The 21,325-nt window shown below is 44.7% G+C and overlaps 1 protein-coding gene across 3 annotated transcripts in view; it reads right to left on the reverse strand.

Moving 5' to 3' along the window:
• The window catches only part of TRIM62 (tripartite motif containing 62), a 354,686-nt gene extending 335,763 nt beyond the window's left edge, over positions 1-18,923 (reverse strand). Inside the window, exons 1-2 of one of the 3 annotated variants that reach the window (XM_069610837.1) lie at positions 18,509-18,917; positions 16,790-17,318 (exon numbers count right to left, since the gene is read on the reverse strand). In XM_069610837.1, coding sequence (XP_069466938.1) covers positions 16,790-17,200 — 411 coding nt within the window. In that variant the 5' untranslated portion in view covers positions 17,201-17,318; positions 18,509-18,917. Of the gene's footprint in view, positions 1-16,789 lie in introns of all 3 variants that reach the window. The other 2 variants (XM_069610836.1, XM_069610838.1) reach the window with 2 other exon arrangements.
• Positions 18,924-21,325: the final 2,402 nt, after the last annotated feature.

The raw sequence follows: 21,325 nt of genomic DNA on the forward strand, positions 1-21,325 counted from the left end.
CAGGAAATTCAGTTTTACTCTACATTTGATGGATAAATAATTACATTATGTACTGCAGTCTGTAGAGCTGATAAATAATGGTTAAACAAAAACATTTTTTTTTAATTTAAAATGGAGCCAAAATGCATCCCTGCCTCACACCACATTCCACTGAAATAATTCCTGAGAAATGTCCTTGATTGTTTAATCTCAACCTAGTTGATGTCCTGTCAATGTCGGAGCATATGTATCTTTAATAGCCATTATATGATGTTTTTTGCTGCGAGTTTCACCCATAGTCTTTTCCTGTTGATGGTATCAAATGCGGCTTTGAAGTCTAAAAATGCCACTTATAGGAGTATTTTCTTTTCCCCACAGACATCTTGCTTAAAAATATAGCAATTGTAAAATGATATGGCGTGGTACCCAATTTTTACAAAACGTGTTCTGTAAGATGCACCATTTTAAATCCATTATTTGAAGGAAAAAAAAAAAAAAAAAACATTCCTTCAAATGTATACACAGGTGAATTCTATGGTTGAGTTTTCTAACCATCAACATAAGGGCGGGCCAGTTTGAACACCACCATTTTAAATTTAAAATTGTTTTTTTATTTTGGGAGGAGGAACATGCCGATTCGTTGATTGGGGCTCCTTCGCTACCCTCAGTCTCTCGCGCATATTTCTGCACAATATATACACCCCTCCACTCTGATTTTCCTTTGTTGAGATTAATGGCCCGATTAAAAAGAAATAGACAAGAGAACCACTTATCTTGAGCCCTGCTACCGTCCTTTCAAACTCAACGGATAGCATAAAGACATGAAAATAGTTAAGAAATGCAGGACCAATACTGCAACTAGAGTTCATAGTGGGAGCCTGTGCAGTCACTAGCAGGCACAGTCAGGTTCCAGATGAACAACAGAACAAAGAATTTCAACGGTTATGCTGGTGTCAAAAAAGCTAAGTACAAAGAAACCTGACTAGACAGGGAAGCAGCTGCCACTAAACAGAGAGGCTACAGTGCATATAAGTCAGACTGGACCCTTTGAGTTAACAGTGAATAGCACAGAGGAGAGAGAGACTGAAGGACGGTACACAGAATTTGAAGTAACCTACCTAACACTAGTCTTCTTAAGTGGAACATCCCGATGGAAATGTGCAGTAAATCACATACAGCAAACGGATTGCTGCAGGGTAAACTGTGAAGTCTACGAAAATAGGAAAGTAGGCATATGGGTTACTGCACAGGACACAGCTGTTGCTGATCAGTGAAATTCAAAATGCAACCTCCTGTATTGGAGCTTGGCTAAGACACAAGAAAATACCAAAGAAAAAAAAAAAAGAAAAAAAAAAAAAACCTTCCTGAACCTCGTCCACCAACAACTGGACAGAATGATAGGTTTGTTTACCAGTACTGGCCCATCCTGTTACATCTCATCGACATCACCTGCTCAAATCCAATGTGTTCAACTTTAGGAGTCGTAGTATGAGTAAGTGAACTTCAGCACTAAAAAATGGGTGTCCCTGTGGCATGTGCCACACTAATTTAGAAGGCGGTGGCACCCAAGCAAAACGATTGCAGAACACTAGTGTTGCTTTATTCAGGAAACAGGTACACACCCACCAATCAAACACATGCAGGGATTTGATCAATATACCAAATAAAAGAACCATCGAACTCCTGTACAAGAGACCAACAGTGATTTCCATTTAGAGAATGATAACCGCGTGGGAAAAACTCAGCAAAAGTCTGAAAGATTGACTCCGCTACCACGCACCCTTGACACAATTGAAAAAGCGCTCCTTAGAGGCAGGATACAAACCTCCAGTACTGAATCTTAGTGGACGCTGTCATCCTAGCTGTGGAAATATTTGCTAATGTAAATTATAGCCCTTCATTTTTCAATACATCAACACATTACAAGTTGGGGGATAGGATCGGACTGCATCAGATCATCGAAAATAAACGAAAAATGCATATTCCAGTTCCAGTATCACAATGCATCTCGCAATATATAGTTTCTAGATGCAAGATATCCAGCATTATGGCTTCCACAAGGCTGAAATGTGCAGTTGCTACAGATACTTTATCTCTACACTGCGCACCTTGGAGATGGCTGCATATTATTTGGTACTAAAACGTTAGAATGGTGGAACATCGCAGATTCGAGATCCACTTCTTCCAGAAACAAGACTGTGCATTTGAGATTCACTTATGGTTGCATTGCGGCCGACCTCACAACATTCAGGGGCAAACATTCAAGTTGCAAGCTACTAACCCAGCCATAAAAAGGTCACTTGCTACTGCAATTTTATACCTACACATAGGACACGAATTCTTACTTGCAAACTGTCATATAACTAGACAATGGATAGAGGCGAGTGCAAATTGTGCACCCTAAATTTATTATGTGTATTCAAAGCATTTAATATAATGCAAACCATGCTAAGCGCAGACTGGCACTGCACAACCATTTGCATCAATAAAATATTGCACCAAATCATTATGACAGTTCATAAAACTCAAGAACGATACTTCGCATGTTGCAATGCATCACAAGCAGGGTTCGAAATTGAGGTGAGATGGGAGCCATTTTGCTCCTGCTTCTTGCATAGTAGAGGCTGGTTAGCCTGAAACCAACAGCTACCAGGAGCTACATTTGGCTCCTAAAGCCAACTGGTGCCTTCCAAACATGTAAATGTGACATTAACTTTAGTATTTGAGAATGTTAATAAAGAAGAATTAGAACACATCTAATACATTTAAACACAATGGTTCATACCGAATGGACAAAAGGTTAAAGGAGCATCTCTGGTAGCTCCTGCCTCCTGCCTGCAGGGTGATGCCCGACACCCAGGAGCTGGTTTTAGCCCCTGCTCATCGAATCTCAATTTCGAACCCTGCAAGCTTTAGCGCTCTAAACTACTACAGTGGTGACTTGGCGAAGAATTAATGCTTATTACCATAACTACACCTTTCAGGGTCAGACCTGGACATGGATAAAGAACTGTTGGGGTTGTCATGCTTGCACAAGTTAAAAACCCTGCACAAGTAGTGAGAACCCTGTCCAAGGGCGTACAGCCTTATAGGAGACTGCTTTGCCCTTTCTGCAGGGAAAAGGTGCTTCAAAACTCCAAATCCCAGCAAAAAGCACACCTGGACTACAATACCCAGCATGCTCTGGGAATGTACGGGCCAATGAGAAGCCGAGTCGGCTGTGGCACACTGACGCGCATGAGCAAGTCCCAAGGCACGGGGCTTGTGCTCAAGACACCGGCGAGAGAAGACGTGTGCCCAGCAGCTCCAGGGAAAACACATGCGAGGGGCCCAGAGCCACCGGAGCAGCAATCTGGCCCCTCGTCTTTGCCTGATAATTGGTGCAATACCCTGGGAGCCCGTGGGGTCGAGGGGAAAGCGCAGGGAGCCACCACTAGCCCCTCCTGAGCCCCTGCGCCTCCGAGCTGAGCTAAGTGGGCGTGGTTTTCGGCACCATAGCACAGCGCTTATCACTACTCACAGCTGTTGGGAATTTAGAGAGCTTTTGTGCTTGTGAAAACTTCTGCGTGTTTTTGCCTCGTGGAACCTAACACCAAGCAGGCGCATGAGACGAAAGCACTTGAAAACAACATATACATTTAAGATTGTGCAATTGCAGCAGGTCTGAGGAAAGACCGTTTATGGCGAACTACTGATATTAGGCGCTACAAGCCACGTGCGGCAGCGCACATGATTGGGATCTGTGAACCTTAAGCAAACAACGTGCTCGATGCGTGTCGAGTGTGGCATGAAGAACGAATGACCGCGAACTCGAAAACATACGCTAATGCCTACCTTGTTTTCTTTTAGTTTGAACCAGTCGCTCAGACCTCACAGACGTGGCACAGGACTTGACAGTCCTTGCTGGACAGGACGCTAAAGACTAAAGATAAGTGCGCATTTGCATGTGCATGTTGGTTACTCCTTATGCTGGTGTACACAGGCTTATGCCTGTGACGGTTATGTACCTGGGGTAGTGAGGGACAACATCCTAACATGCAAAGTGGTGGTAAAAGTTGTGCTGGTTACTTATTTTACATACATGCCAAACATTGGCAGAACAAAAGTGTGCAACCATAAACCCTTTCCTATACTCCCCCAGTCCTACCCATAACCTCTAACCCTCAATCCGGTTTCCCTAAAAATCCCCCTACCCATCCAATCATCGAGACCCTAACCCTCCTTCCCCACTCTGATCAAGGAGGTCTGTGTAAGCTTTGACTTGCAGGCACCAAGACCATTGAGGGGGTGGTTGGTTCTGCGCCGCTCCTGCGCCTTGGACCTGAGCATCGTGACAACACCCAAAAAGATGCCCTCCAAACATAACCTAAAACCGCAGAAAAGGATTCATAAAATAAGCCAATGTTGAATCAATAAATGTTATGCAGCAACTTCCGTGGCAGGATCAAAACAAGCCATAGTCATATTTGTATTATATTGTACTTGTTATTTGTATAGCGCCATTTATCATTATTATAGTCCAAAATGCACTGTTAGTGGGAGACCCTCAGAGGACCAATGTCCAGAGTGCTGGAGGTCATGGGGTAGGATTAGAACGCGTGTGTGCATTTGGCCAAATAAGGCTTAGCAGGGCTGGCCAGTCTCAAGTAGAGAGCAACCCATGAGGTCAGGCATGTGGATGGGTGAGGAGAGGAGTAGGGGTGGCGTCGTACTAGGGACTCGCTATGTGCTCAGCGTGCCTGAAATCTGTCATAGGTCTGCGCTGCATCCTAGTCAGAGGTGTTGAGGCGTAGTCTGGTGCAAATAGGCGAAACATCAGCGACATGTAAAAGTGCAGACTCCTATGTAAGACCTTGCGGTAGCTCAACACTTGGATTGGAGGAGAAGTAACTATTTTATCTCGTGTGCATGCCGATTGCTGAAAAAGACTTCTGGGAGTAGTTGCCTCATCTGCACAGTCATTAACTTACAAACCTTGATGGGAGAGTTATGGGTCAGGCCATTCAACTCATGCTAGGCCATGAAAATGGGGGTTGGGGGAATAAAATACTTGAACAGTGACCAGAGGCTGCTTCCGGCATCTTCAAAAGAGAGCTCAAAGCTGCATGCAGTGTTTCCATGGTCAGCATCAATAAGAAAGCTAAACGTGAGGAATAAGCGAGGTCACTGGTTCATGGGCCATTTACATGACTTCTTCCCACTTTTGAGTACTGCAAATAAGAAAGGTGGTGTGACAGCTCTACATCGTTTTACTTATTTTTTTTTTTTACTGTCGCTTTTCATGAGCACTGACTAGAAGCTAAAGTTTGTCGCTTCGATGCTGCCTGCACTCCAGATCAAAGGCATCAGGAGTAACTGGTACCACAAAGATTAGCTCTCCTGCTATATGGTCTAAATATACATTTCTGTAAATAAAAAAAGATTAAATAAGTGAAGGTTTCCAGCACAATTGACACTTATCGAGTTTGATAGCTAGGTATTGGGCATCCTCCAGCAAGAGCTACTACTTATGGGGAGCATATATACAGTGTGCAACAAAACGAATGCCAATGAGCTTCAAACAACGTCACACTTTCCATCAACTAAACTACTAACACATGTTTCAGTGCATTCTAGGGGGCTCCAAGCGTGGTCGTGAGAAAAGGTAACCTTTCCTAGTCCAGTTATTTAAATTATGCACAGGAAAAAAATAAAAAAGAATGTTTCTGCATTCGTAGTTGCTTTACAATGAACTTGCACCCCAATCACTTCACTGGCCCGGTTGTAAAAACTCGCTTTATCTTGAACACGCGATAAGCCAATGGTCTAGCACTCTGCTAATCAGTTTCTCCTTGTTCTGACACACAACCACTTGTGCAATGCGCACTTGTCAGAAGGAGGCAAGCTACATGCCGGACGAAAGTAAAAGCCGCAGTTACCCAAGAGTCCACAGGACGAGCACTACCCCCTTCACCAAGTGTGACTTGTAGTGTGAACTGCATTATACATGGTGTAATATATATAATCGGCAAACATCAATCCACTGGGCAAAATACCTCTTTCTTATGACCGAAAAGGTAACCTGATTCGAAAATGTCTATTTTCCCACAAGATAGCCCAATTTTAAACAAAAGAACCGACGTACTCGATAAACAACAATGGCAAACTCGAGACCTTCCCCTGCAGGTTCGAAATTGAGATTTGATGAGCAGGAGGTTAAGCCAGCTCCGGGGTGTCGGGCATCACCATTTAGGCAGAAGCTACCACAGGGGAAACAGAAGCTACCAGAAATGCTCCTTTAACTTTTTGTCCATTTTACAAAAGAGGTCAGGGCGCCCCTCTGCAAGAAAGAACACAGCACGATAACCTGTTCTGTATGAATGTATCCAATCAGAGTCCGCAGCCACATGTTTTAGCTCACTGTACCTTTTACAAAGGAGGAATATTCATTTGCATATCAGTCTTTGTCCCGCCCAATTGAGCAGTAGTCCAGCACCAAAATGCTATGGCAATCCTCCTTTGAACAAGCATAACAACAGCAACCCCATACGCGTGTTACGGTCTAGTCGGGCCTCATCAGTGAGATGGAGCTGTGCCTCTCTGAGCACAGTGAGCAAAGGGGTCCACGTCTAGCTAACCCTAGGTAACTTTTGGTGAACAACTCCAAGTTCCTTCTACATACAAAAAGAGGTCAGGGCGCCCCTCTGCAAGAATGAACACGGCATGATAACCTGTTCTGTGGGAATGTACCCACTCAGGTGTCTGCAGCCACAGGTTTTAGCTCACTGTACCTTTCACAGAAGGGAAATACACATTTGCATATCAGTCTTGTCCCGCCCACATGCAATCCAGCACCGAAATGCTATGACAATTTTCTTCTGAACAAGAGTACCAACAGCAACCGCAGTGTGGCTGCGGACTCTCGAGTGGGTACCTTCCCAAAGAACAGGTCATTTAGCTGTGTTCGTTCTTGAAGAGGGGCGCCTATGACTATTATTTTTTGTCCATCTTGTATGAACCATTGTGTTTAAATGTATATTAGGTGTGTTCCAATTCTGCTTTATTAACATTCTCAAATACTCAAAAGTTAATATCACATTTACAGGTTTGGTAGGGACCAGTTGGCCTTAGGATTCAAAAGGTTCTCCTTGTAGCTGTTGGTTTCATGCTAACCACGCTCTACTGTGCTAGAAGCAGGAGCCAAATAGCTCCCAGCTCCCCTCCATTTTGAACCCTAAACCGGCTGCACCACTTTGTTTAATGTATCCACTGTGGAAAGCTGTGTTGCAACTATGTAGCAGACTCAAATGCTGAGGTTCCTTAGGGCTCTAGATTGCTGCTTGCTGGTGTCAACAGTCATCCGATTCCTGGGGTACAGCACTCTGCTGTGGGGACTTGAATGATTCTGATTGTGTCTCTGGAGGTTCGTCTGGAGCTCAGCAAAAACGTGGACGTATTCAGCCTTTCAAACACTATGCGCTTCAATTGGGTTGGAGGTCTCCTGGTATTGGGGTTCCGCAGCTCTGGAAAGTCACAGGACCCCGGGAGATGGCTCCTCTGCAATCTCTCTCAGCAGTTTACAGACAGGGGTGGGTGGCTGCACAACCGGGAACGTGAACACAGTCTGGGGTAAAAAATAGCACAAGAGTCGGTAGAACATGTCCACTGCCACCAGCCATAACTAGAAGGTTGTCTATGTGACAAAAAAGTCACAGGAGCAGAGAGAAGGGGATACTAAGTATCCTCTTGGCACTCCACATAAGGTGGCGAGTGCCAATCTCTCAGAATATAAAGTTTATGAGAGGGTATCTCCCTATCCTTAAGAACTGTAGTTACTCTAGGATAAAGAAAAAAAATCCCAAAGGAGAATCCAAAGGGTTCCCAGCAACATTGCCCATAAAGAGCTGTGTGCTGTGATAGTAAAATACAGATGCCTTAAAAGACAGAGTAATGTAGACACCATAGGACTGATAAAACACAGAGAACAGAGTTCCAAAAGACAGAGCCCCTAAGAAAAAGGCTCCAGTCATTCAGAATTAAAGAAAAATGTCCGGACGTCCAGCAAAAAGCAGGGAGAGGGGCTGAAGCATGCAAATGATAAATCCCCCCTAACAGCCAGCGCCACCATAAGGGATCAAAAGATGAGGCCGCTGAAGCCTAGGCCTTTTTTTCTAAAGCCTGAAGCTCTCACTCATTCACAGGACTTTCAGGCTTTAGAAAAAAGGCCTTGGCTTCAGCTGCCTCACCTTCTCATCCTTAATGGTTGCATCGGCCCCTTGCCAGGCATCCATCTCTTAGTTAAAGAATACCTGCAAAGGGGCAGCGCCACCATTAAAGCTGAAAACATGTGGTGCTGTCCCCCGCAAGGCATCCCTTTTCTATAAGGTATGCAGGGATCATCACCCTCCTACCCTGGGTTGAGAGGGTGATGATCCCTGCAAAAGGATGCCTAGCAGAGGTGAACACCACCATTAAAGACGAAAACGGGTGTTGTTGACCCCTGCTAGGCATCCCTTTAATTAAGAGATGCATAGATCAGCACCCTCTCCCTACTGGGGAGAGGGTGCTGATATCTGCAAAGGGCTGCCTGGCAAGGGTGGCTGCAGCCCATTAAGCTGTGGCTCATTAAGGGGGCCATGCCCCCTTGATGAGCCCAGCTCATGCCACTGAATGCACTGGAGCTCTCCTTTAGCAGACACGCATCATAATAATAATTTAGCATTTATGTAGCGCTACGAACCCTCAGGCATCTGAGCGCTGCTTATTATTACCTACAGTGTGTGGTGCTCATTTATCAACCTCGAAAGAATGAAAGGCCGAGTTTGGCCCTGCTGGGATTCGAACCTGCGTGAGCAGGCTCTGCACAGGTGTCAAAGCGAGCGCGCTATCGGACCGGCTGGTAATTAAAAGGAGGATTTCTGATGACAAAAGGGTGGATAACAAAGTTTAATGGACAGATAAGAGAGCATTTTGGGTGGTATTGTGTGGGTAAATAGAGCAGAACTCCTGGATTCTTTGCATTTAGAATTTTACCTTCTTTTCCGGGCTCTTCGCCATCCAGAATACAGACATTCTGTTATCCCGCACATTTTGTTACCTAGCACCAAGTATTCCCAGAGAGCGCCAGAGAACAAAGCTTTTATTGTAGTCAGTAAAGACATGGAAGCAGCAGCAAACATTTTGGACTGTAGGGGCTGACAAAGCATCGAAGTCATGAGTATAGACAGATTTGGCTCCCGCAGCAGAAGACTTGCAAGAGGCCTGTGTTGCGGTTCTGACTTCAGTGCACAGAACTGTTTGTGGTGGCCCTCAGGGGAGTGGCGAGGAAAGGTTGGAATGTGATTGCGGATCTTCAAGATGTGGGGCAGAGAAGCCATGTTGTTTAGGCTTTTGTAGAACAGGTACATTCTCTCACGTACATTGGCAACCATTGGGTGGGACTTACGTTGGTCGCAATTGGTTGGCATTTTATTAAGTCAAGTTTCTGAGCAGCATTTTGCACTGTCTGCTTCCTGCGGATTTGGCAAACTGAGTTCCACGAACAACAAGTTGCCAGAGTTCAAGAGGCACTGGATTAGCACAGCAACCATCATGGAGTAATTTTCTTGGTGTAAGAGTCTTTAGCATTTTCATTTTCTGGAATGAGTTGACTCCATTTGTTCCACTGTGCTGTATTACGCAAGAAGCATGTCAGCATCCCAAATGAAAGTCAGGTTCCTCGCCTCTTCAAGCAACAACGGCAAAGCTGTTGTCATTTTATGGGATCTTAGGTACTAATCGTGACCAAAGGATTTGCAAAGACTAATCTCAGCATTCGGAGTGTAGGACCCTCATTACAAGTTTGCCATTGTGGGGCGTAGCACGATGCGTTATGTCTTTTCAGTCTGTGCTGCATAAGCAGGGGTTCTCCAAAGACAGCTTGAGCTACATGATTCTGTGACCGACACCTGAATGTCAAAATGAAACCTTATTGGGGACTTCACTGAAATGTTAAGATGACAGCTTACTTGAAACATCACGATGGGTGCTTACTGGGACACCAGAAACACCAGTCATGATGAGGGGGCCTAAGGGAAACTGGAAAAGAAAGAAATAACAAATCAGCAAAGTGGGCCGAATGTAAACAAGAAATTATGGGTCTACTAGAATGTTGCCATAATGTGCAAGCTTGGCATGACAAACTGGTAATGATCTATGTGGAAATTAGGTAATTGACAACTGGAGAGAATGTAAGCTGATCTGCTAAGTGGGTTTTCAGGGACCATTCAATAATGTGCTAACTAAGCATACAGTGCAGTATTAATGTTGTTGTAGCTTGGCTCAAAAATACATGCAAAAAGAATAAATAAGAAATAAAAAAAAACAATGTTTATTCATGAAGAGAGTTGGTGCCATACAGTGGAATTGCTGTTCTTGTGACCTTTTCTGAACACATGGTGGAGGTGTGGGGGGGGGGGGGACAAGGGACAAGAGAAAGGGTGTCCGTTTTTTAAAATAACGGATTGCAGACTTCATTTCATAATTGTGACCGCATCACTACACATGTGGAAAATATTCAAATTCACCGATGCAGAATTGTCTGAGAGTAGATCTGGCAGTTCATGATTTGGTGAGACGTCCTGCAAAAAAGGCCTCTCAATTAATATACTTAATTTCCCACAACCATCTGACAAACATTGGTCTTTCCACCATAGGCCACTGGCCTTCCAGTCAATCCATCAACCACAGTCAGGGTTGGTAGATTCTGGGAGGCAGCCACTATTTACCTCTGGGCCAGCACAATAGCTACATCCAACCAAAACAGTATCACTCCTGAAATCTTTGCCCCTAATAGGATTTAGTAGGTACGCAGTTACAGTTTGGAGAATTATGCTATGTAAAACAGAAGGCTAGACCAGGACACCAGAAATGCGGATCTATGATGTATTTTACACACTTACACACACACACACACACACCCCCCCCCCCCCAACAAGGATGCTGCTCGATGAAAGCGGCCTGTCAGGGAAGTTTTTCAAACAACTTGGGCAGTACCAGAAATGTTGCTAGCACCAAAATTCTTACCAGCACTGCCCAACTGTTAACCTTATCAGTTAGTGAATAAAATAGAAATTGGTCTCCTCATTGATAAATAGCAGAGGTCTAGGTTAAGCTCACGAAACGGAAGTCTATCTTCCATCCGCCAAAATCAGATCAGAGGTTAGGGCTATGAATTATGCTATGCAAGTAAACCAGTAATTTTTTGCCCAGCAAATCCCTGCTGTAACAATTATGGAGAGGCAGAGGCGTTCATATGTCACACTCGGTTAACAGAGGGCATAATGGATTCAGTTATAAATGAGGAGAGAATTAAATGTGACCGACTGCCACAGCCCCACAACAGCCTTTCAGGAACACTCTCATGCAAAGAAACCTTATTCTCCTGTAAAACAGGCCTTTTGTCGGGAAACCTGGAGGGAACTGCTTGAAGTAAAACATTCCATCCCATCACTTCCAATCATAAATTAGCGTCGTTCTAAATATTTGAATGGCATTGCATATGTTCTTAATTTTGATCTACACAAAATCAGTAAAGACCATTTTGAACACAAAAAATAAGCAGTGAATAACAAGGTTATTGTAATCATGTCCACTAGAATTAACAGTATATGCTGCAAAGAGCTTTCCATTGGGCTCATACTGAACCTCCATTCAAGAAACCCTTACCTTCAATAACCCCACTTGACAAGATATTTACGGAAATAGCGTGTTCCAATCCACCGTCTCCAACTCCAACCCGAAAACATCAAGGAAAGGCCATTTACAGACGTCTAAAGTCTATCGCTAGTGGTATAAAGATCACAGGGAACCTTTAACAATTCAGATGCTGTGTGGTAAATCTACACGCCATCACACAAGGCGGTAGTTATTTTATTTTTTTAAATGACCTTAAAAGTGGTGTCCAGGTTGACCAAAATTGGCTTGACTCCCTTTGGAATTGTGTTTCTGAAGTTTGCCAAGTTTGGAAACCGTAGTTGGGGCTCATTCAAATGTTTGCCATTCTGCATTGCCCGCTTTGTTATTCTCATAGCAATCTACCTACAATCTCAAGCAATTGACAGTTTTACTTAAAGGCCAATGCCTACGAGCGTGGTCAGACATCAACGGCCTAACCAAGCAATGTTTTCAAGATAACCTTTAACTATATAAATAATTCTGATTCATATTTATTATACACAAACTTTGCGGCTGTCCTGAATACTTGCGTGAATTTGGGGCTCGAGGACTAGTCTAGAGTTCGCCACTTGCGGTGAACACAGGACAGAACATTTTAGAATAGGCACAGCAGACATGTGACTGACTGCCATGGCCAATCTTTCTTTCATATTCCCCCCATCTCCAAATGTCCCTGGTCGCCACTCATCCCCTGCTCTGACGAGCACCAGAACCTACCAAAATAACTCCAGATGCAGTAGAAAACACACTCAACGGCTGTATCACCAAGGCCCAAGACCACCTGGCACCAGTAAAACCTTTCAAAGCCACACCAAAAACACTGGCTACAAAATGGTTCACAAAAAAACTGAAAGAACTAAAAACCAAAACGACTGCAAAATGGAAAAAACATGGAGAGAACAGTACAACCGACAGGACTAAATAAAATACCAAAGACAGCTCAGACTATAAAAATCAACAGTACTCAAAGCAACAACAAAACAAACAAAAAAAATACTATGCCATAAGAATTGAATAGGCAAAAAATCCACAGAAAGAACTCAGAATCAGAGATTAAACAACTCATCCTGCCAGAAATCGGTCATCCAAACACAATCACCATATGACAGCATCACCAACCACCTGAGATAAAAAATAGAAACAATCCAACAGACCATTAACGCAACCCACGCTAAAACAACCACAACCGCCGTAACACAGACAAGGGGCGAAACACAGACTACAGCAAAACTCACCTGACTAGAACCAATCACAGAAGAAACCTTTGCCACACTGATCAAGGACACCAGTCTTGCAGGATCCCCAAGGGGCCCCTACCCTGCTGACATCTTTAAAGAAATCCTCAACCACAGAACCCCAGCAACACACTTCCAGAACCTAATGAACCCATGACTCGAAAAGGGAATCGTACCAACTGCCTTCAAATCCACAAACATCAAACACCTAGTAAAAAAAGGATTCAGAAAGCGTAGAAGACCCAAGCAACTACAGACCGATATCCAGCTTCCCCTACCCAGCGAAGATACTGGAAAACCATCTGTTTAAGATCCCTTTCAAATACGTTGAAACAAACGGAATACTCAACCAGTCACAAGTTAGCTTCAGACCGATGAGAGGAACAGAATCAGCGCTCCTATTGATATGGGACGTCCTGAAAATAAATTCAGACGATGCCCAACCGGCCCTCATACTATTGGACATAGTGCAGCTTTCGACACAATTAGACATGCAACATTAATTAAAAGACTCTTGGAATGTGGCATACAGGAATCTGCACTAAGCTGGCTTACCTCATTCCTCACAAACCAAACCGAAAGAACCTACTTACCATCATTCATCTCAAACACCCAAAATAGGTCCTGCAGAGTTCCACACGGATCCAGCCTCTCTCCCCTGCTTTTCAGCATCTGCATGTGCCCCATGATGAAAAATCATTTGAACCCACAGACTAACAACCTACAACTACGCAAATGGCACAACTGATTGTGAAGACGACCATGACCCAGAAACAAAATAAATGCCTCAACAACTGCGTCACAGACCTCTAAAACTAGATAACAATGAACAACCTCAAATTGAACCCAGCAAAAACAGAAATAATGCTCTAACCCACAGAAATCAACGCAGCCAACCCACACCTGGACTGGCGGGCAGGCATGGGATCACAACTAGAGACTTCCAACGTAGTAAATAACCTAGGAATAATCATGGACAACAGACTATCCCTGGAACCGCAAGTCAATGCAATCACCAAAAAATGCTTCTACCGCCTACGACTACTCAGAGGACTACTCCCATACCTCTCCTTTCCTCACAATCATAGCCCTGATACTTACAAGAATTGACTTCGCAAACAGCCTCTACCTAGAAAATCCAGAAAGACTCACAAAATATTACAGCCAAGATTCCACTAAAATTAAATGTAAGAGACCACATTACTCCAGCTCTGAAAAGCCTACACTGGCTCCAAGTAACAAACACATTTAACTCAAAGCCCTCTGCATCACCCACAAAGCCTTACATAGTCAAGGAGCCGAATTCCTCCAGCCAAGATCAGCCGCTACCAGCAAAAAAGGGACACAAGATCAAGCGACGACCTACCGATGGCTCCATCCTCCCGTTTGAAACACTCCAGCAGAAGTTCAGAATCCCAGCAGCAGAACGCTACCATTATACACAACTAATGCATGCACTCAGTGGTTAGAGGCAAGCACTTACCGATGCACCAGATTGCACACCCCTGGAACGCAACCTACTCAGAAAACACATCCCCACCAAGATAACAACTATTCTATATAAATCCATTAATGCACTGGTCCGCCTCAAAGCCAGATGGGAACGGGATGTTGGGGCCATTGAACCTGAGGACTGGATCCAGGTTCTCATGCACCCACGCGAAATTGCAATAGACTCCAGAATAAGACTGATTCAGCTCAAGATACTCCACAGGGTATACCACCCCCGTGTGGCCCTTTTCGGTTGGGGGAAGGGCAACAGATCCCAACTGCTTGAGATGCCGGGGGGAGGAAGGCACATTCATCCATCTCCTCTGGGAATGCCCCAAAATCAAGACCTTCTGGACACAATGCTCTCAAATATTAGGAAGGACGCTGGGTCGCACGATAGTATTACATCCTGCAATAATGTTACTGGGGGCCCCAGATGAGAACACCGCAAACAAATGGGAGGGTATTTTTCCTCTCCATAGCAATGGGCCTGATAAAGCGTGACATAGCGCAGAAATGGGGAGCTCCCGAGTGCCCAACAGTGGCTCAATGGTCAAACGAAATGGACATCTGCGCAGCGAAAGAACACAGATATACACAGCACGGGGGTGCCCAGCAAAGGCCACAAATATTTGGGGAAAATGGGAAGCACGTGTGACCTGAGGACTGCCAGCAATGGGGGAGGAAAAAGAAGGGGGGGTGGGGGGGAAGAGGGCACAGGAGCGCAACACGGAGCTTGGCAAGTAACACTTTACTGGAAAGTGATGCACAGAGTGGCGAGACACGAGCAGATTGATTGACCAACCCGGTGACCAGGGGATGGAGGGTGGGAGGGAAACTGTTGGTATGTTGTATGTATGTTTTAAAATAACCAATAAAATATGTTATAAAAAAATAAATAAATAAATAAATAAAGAGACAAGACAAAAGGAAATTCAGAGCAACAGCATTCTCAGGTGTAATTGCTATCCTTTGGAACACCATGCCCAAATAAAGCAGAACCACAGGCTACATCACCTTCATGAAACGACTCATAACCTGGTTATTCAACAGACAAGGACAACCACAAAGGGAAATCAGCAGCAATAACACTGCGGACCAAAAAGAAATACATCAAGGGACACGGTCACAGATAACATCAGCAATATCTTAGAGGACCAACCACTGCACCTCCCGCTTACCCAACCATCCCCAACAACTAGAGTGATCAACAAAGAGAAGGCTACCCAATCAACAGACAGATTTAGGTATAACTCCCATGCACAATTATACACCAAGGAAACTCAGACAGGTACACCATTAAAACCCAAGCATCACCCCAACCTGCCCACCCACAACTGGGACCACACCAGCCCACAACTTGAGCCACACTTACTGGCCCACCCATAACTAGGGCTGCCCAGCCGAGCACCTCCCCCTCTCCCTTTAGAAGTCCTGCTGCGCACCCTTTCAGCAACCGACCTGACAAAGGCCACGACTAACCTGGACGAGTAACCAAAAACACACTAGGTACAACCGTCCACTTGCTACCATAACCCGAAAGGAAGTCAGCGCCCTGGCTAGAGAGGAGGCGAGACGGGCCAACGAACCACAATTATGAATGCTGGTGGATACCATTAATCGGCAACCAAAGACTCACACCAGAGGCTTCACCAAACCAACCGACTTACTAACCCATTTCCCCTTCCTGCTCCTCCAACATAACCAACCCCAATACACTTGACTAGGGGTAGCCACACTACACACCAAAAATCAAATGTTTGCACCCTACAATCTCTGAGATTCTGGAAGAAAACCTATAGGGAACTCCCCAGCACATAGTCCATAAACCTCAACACAACACAAATGCACACAAACACAATAGATAATCATATACCTAACAGCCATCCGTGACTCTGGGCCCCTTATGGACACAACTAACCAGTGCGCACAACCACAAGACACACACTCCAACACAAACACTAGCACACATCCGAGGCACTGAGTCCTACCCATACGGTTATAACATACACGGCCTCCCGAACCAACTCCCACATGCAAAACAACGCTCACAAACGCCAGTTCCTCCTGGTTCTGAACCTATTCTGTCATTCTATCCCCACTAACACACTCAAACCTCCTCTCTTGCAGAGCCACAAGAGCGCCTGACTGCCTTTGGGTGGTAGCGATGCACAGTATAAATCAACATAACACAAATGCTCCTCAGTGCGCCAGTCTTTCTGCTTGCTTTCTACCCCAATAGTGCAGACAACAGTAGGTTGTGTTAATTTTGGTGAGACATGATGCTCAATCGTCAGCACAGCAACTAGAAGCAGGTGTGTGTGTGAATATGCTAGAACAAATACAGAGAATACATGATTTATAACTAAAGTAGCTGGTTCAAGTCTTACCTGGAGCTCCTCAAAGGCTTCATCGATGTTGGTCACTTGGTGCTGCTCATGGAGGGATGGCTCATCACAGAAGAAGCAGACCACGGTACGGTCAGTCAGGCAGAAGAGCTTGACCTTCTCGTGGTCTTTGCAAGGGAAGGAACTCCTCTGGGCATTGAGGATGGCGTCCAGCGGGAAGGCGGCATAACGCTCCACTATGTTGGATAACTTCAGGCTGGGTGACAAAGTCGGCTCGGCAAAGGTCCTGCGGCACTCAGGGCAATCCCGGGTGCCCTGGTGCTCTTGCCGGCTCCAGTGCTCTGTGATGCACTTGCGACAGAAGTAGTGTTCACAGCCAAAGCTCACAGGGTCCTGGTAGATACTAAGGCAGATTGAGCAAAGTAGTTCATCTTTCAAGCAACAGGCCATCATTGAGGCGATGCCTTGTTTGGGTGACCCAAACAAGATGCTTTGAGTATGTTGCAAAATAAATAATTTCAAAAACAATCCTCGTTTGAATCCCTCCTCTGCAGTTCTGGAAATAAACTATCTAAATAAATATGAAATACAAATATTAATTAACCAAGTCTGCTGTGCAATACTGCATGTCTAAGCCTTGCTGCTGAAAGTCCAACAGTGACACCCAGTCTACTTCTAAGGCTTCTGCCTTTGGAAATCTCAGTAGCTGTATGTTTTTGGGGTAAGACTTCCATCCACAATAGTGATAAATTGATCACAACATACAAGGAAAAATCATTATCCTGTGCATGAGTTTATGTTACATTCACATAAAGACTATGGAGTGGGGTATCGGGAGCCTCACTAGCTACATTCGGCTGTTAATGCCTCCTCATCGGCTATACCCAGATGAAGGCACTCTGCCCACTGCTCGCAAACATAGCTTGTATTAATAATAACAATTTCGAGGATTAGAACAGACAGAATGGCAAAGTGCTTTCAAATCGCATACATAAACTGGAGTTGAAAGACACATTGATTAAAGTGCAACATGGGCATTCCATGCTAGGCACATTTTCTGCTTCCCTCGCTACCACTCTGTAAACACCTACAGAAACAGAACAAAAATATTATTTTGCTTAGCAACTTAACCGCTGCCGCGCATTATTCTAGCGAGTGCTTTCGCCCAGTATCTGAACAGAGTTGGTTGCCAACGCTGCAATGATGTAGGAGTAAACGCAAGATCGTAAAGAGGGAAACCGAGAAAAACACAAGAAACAAAACACAGCAACCGTGTAACATAGAAAAGTGTGAAGCCAGCGCCTCTTTACCGAACTTTACCATTTAGCAGGGGGCCCCTTGCTCTTAGTGCATTCTCCTTTCCTTGCCAGCATTATCTATCACTGGTTAATGTTTAAACTGCACTTAGGACAGAGCAGACCCTTAAAGTCTATGCTGGTCACCCCAATGCAACATTAAACCCAGTTCAACTCTCGCTGCCTCGCTGTGGCCTGTGTATCGCGCGCATCCGCAACACAACTCAATGCAACCCGTCTGCCACACCAAACCTCGTTGACACATGCAACCAAAGAAAAGCTATCGCAACACACTGCTTCCAAAATCTACCCAGCATGTGCCCAAAAAAAAAAACCATAAGCCAGTCCCACTGTTAGAAAAACATACAAGTCCCTCCCCCTAAAACCGACGAGTTATCCAATAACCAATCAATTATATTGTCTAGCACAGAACCTAACGGTTTTCCAAGTGCAAACGTACACTTACGCGTCGCTGCCTTCCATTTCCAAGTCTTGTGAGACCTAGGAACAGTGCAGGTGAATTGCTTACTGTAAGGGGATGGGGATAGATTCAGAGCCCCCCATATAGTGACCAAGTGTCAGCAGCAGACTGGGGAATTCCCTGATCCAGGGTGCCAAGTGCTCGGTCCCACTGAGGGGAGGAGAATGGGGAATTTCCTATAGCTGCAGTTCTATCGGCAGCACCCTCCGGTTTCTCCCCCTTCAGTCTCCCTGTGTTCGGAGTCAGGAAGCCAGGAGGCAGCTCTGGGAGCATGGACGAAACCAACGCCGACATCAGATAAGGAGCCACAGGCTGTGGACTTCCCCAATGTGACTTTACACTTCCATCGGCCATGCCATAAGAAACCATTTCCCCCTCGAAGATATGTGGGGCGCCGGAGCAGCGCGGTTGGGAATGCGTAGCCTGCTACCTTTGTGAGAGCGGATTCAATATTCAGCACGCCGTTCCCCCCCACTGTATGAATGGTGCAGGCTAAACGTCCCCTCTGCTCTGCATAGGAAGGAGCTGGTTTGGTGGCTGATGGAGACAAACAAAGAGGTGGGGGTTAAAAGAAACTAGAGGGGTGGGCATCACCATGTGGGCAGCGAGGAGGTAGTCCGAGGACATCAGTGACAGTCTCATGACAGTCGCCTGCACTCACTCACTGGCTCAGCCCGTGCACTTTATGACCCGAGCTCGTTAGTATCTCTCGGTTGATGTTTTACAGCTCATGCTGCCACTGCTCCACCAGCGCAGTGAGAATGAAAAGAGGGAAGGGGGTGGTGAAATGTCATTGCATGGGTTCAGTGTTGGAGCACAGTGCGTGATTACCCAATGCGAGTGTGTGCGTGCCAGTGTGCTTCTGCACTGGGTCCATGTAGGAGTAACAACTAACATTAGGAAGGGGATAAGCGAAGCACTGATGATCACACGATTCGCACCCAAGCCTATTTGCCGCAGGTCCAAGTGCAACAGGCTTCAGATCTCCATAAACATGTATACAGTTACATTTTCTTGAGGTAAAACCACATTTTTCTTTTTTTTTTGTAAAATCGGTTACTCTCCAAATGAGTTACACTTTGTTTGCACATGTATGTACATTTTTATTATTTGTATTTATTTACTCAAGATATCTATAGTTTTAGCAAAATTTTTCTCAGGCTCCATTTCTAGGGCCCACCTATACCAACCTGCATGGTTTCAACGGTATTTCTTTTGAGTTCCTGACTCGCGATGTACTAGTATGGCGAGAAGAGAGTCAAGGCAACTCACCTGAAGACATGAGCGGGCTTAAAAGGTACAAAAAATATTTTGAATTATCAGACAATATGGGAAGATCCACACAATATATCTGTAAAACTGTATTCTTTATAATAAAGGTGTGACTAAAAAACAACTACAAAATATAAAAAGTACCGAACGTTTTGTCACTGAATCATATGCACAAGTTACAAGTACAGCTGTATTCAGGAGGCACGCAGCAGGGACGTCATTTCACCAAAATGCTAGGGTTAGCGCAAGTGACATCATATGACCCTTGACCTCTGATGACATCACAGGAAGTGATGTAATTTGACCACACCCCGAAGTGACATCACGGGAAGCGATAGAACATGACAGTTTAATCCTTGACAAAACAGGAAGTGGCATCACATAGCATTGTTTCTAAGTACAATATGAAAAATATGGTTACAATATCACTGTAACGTGATAATACATTTCATACAAGAATGGATCACTATATGTATCGGCAGAAAAAACATGCTATAACGGCAATTTCCGAAAAACAAAATACATAGTCCGAAATTGGTGCTTATTCTACTCTAAATGTTTATTGGAGGATTTTGTCTGCATTGTGAATTTGAGGTGTTTAAGAACAGATTAAATCAGCGACTCACCCCCTGAAGTGTGCCTGAATAAACCTTTAATGAGTCTAGCAATTATTGTTTAGAATTCCAGAAAGACAAATTATTTGTTATTCCTATTCATTCCTATTTAGGTTCACTGCTCAAAGTGTTACACTTGTGGAACCCCCTGTTTTTTTTTTAAAGAATCCTGAACAAGAAAGCCAACCACTCTAGAAACAAAGAACCACATGGCATTGGCCACACACAGCCCAGGAGTTTCAACATTTTTTTTAGGGGTAGCAAGGTGTCTTGCTTTTTCTGGGCCACGTATAGGGGCCTCAGAATTACATCACCCTAGACCCTGACAAAGCAAGTTATTGGACTCTGATTGGCAACAAATCACACATAAACCAGTGGTTATATAAAAACAAAATGGCTCGTTATAGGCCCCTTATTCAATTGTTACACGCACACACATAACATATAGTCAGTTATACAAAAACATTGAAAAAGAGCATCACCGTTAGAATGGTTGCAGAAGACACAACTTCATCTCGGCCACCACAACACTGCTTAGTCCCAGAGCAGGTAGGCAGCGAGATCACTCGTACTAACGGCTTCTGGGCCAGAGCATCCTCCCTCTTAGCGAGACTGCATCACCCGGGGGTACAGTTCTATCTGTCTTTCCTTGCCTTCTTTCCCTGTAACCCTTATCACTGCACCTGCAGAATGCTCTGACTCTCTTTCTGGCTTGTCCTTTGGCAGACAATACAACAACTATTCTGCACATTTAGTTTAACTGACATCATTATGTGACCTTGCCGCCGCTGCAGAAATGCACGTCTACTTAATGAGCCCACGAAAACGCAGGCTTTCATTGCGGTAATGGAAGTGAATGTCCAAAATGGCCGGGCATCGGCGTCATGTTGTTTTAGTTTTTCCGCACATGCATTAC

This window comes from Ambystoma mexicanum, chromosome 8 (assembly GCF_040938575.1).
Source record: "Ambystoma mexicanum isolate Mex_15411 chromosome 8, UKY_AmexF1_1, whole genome shotgun sequence".
NCBI classification, from domain to species: Eukaryota; Metazoa; Chordata; class Amphibia; order Caudata; family Ambystomatidae; genus Ambystoma; species Ambystoma mexicanum.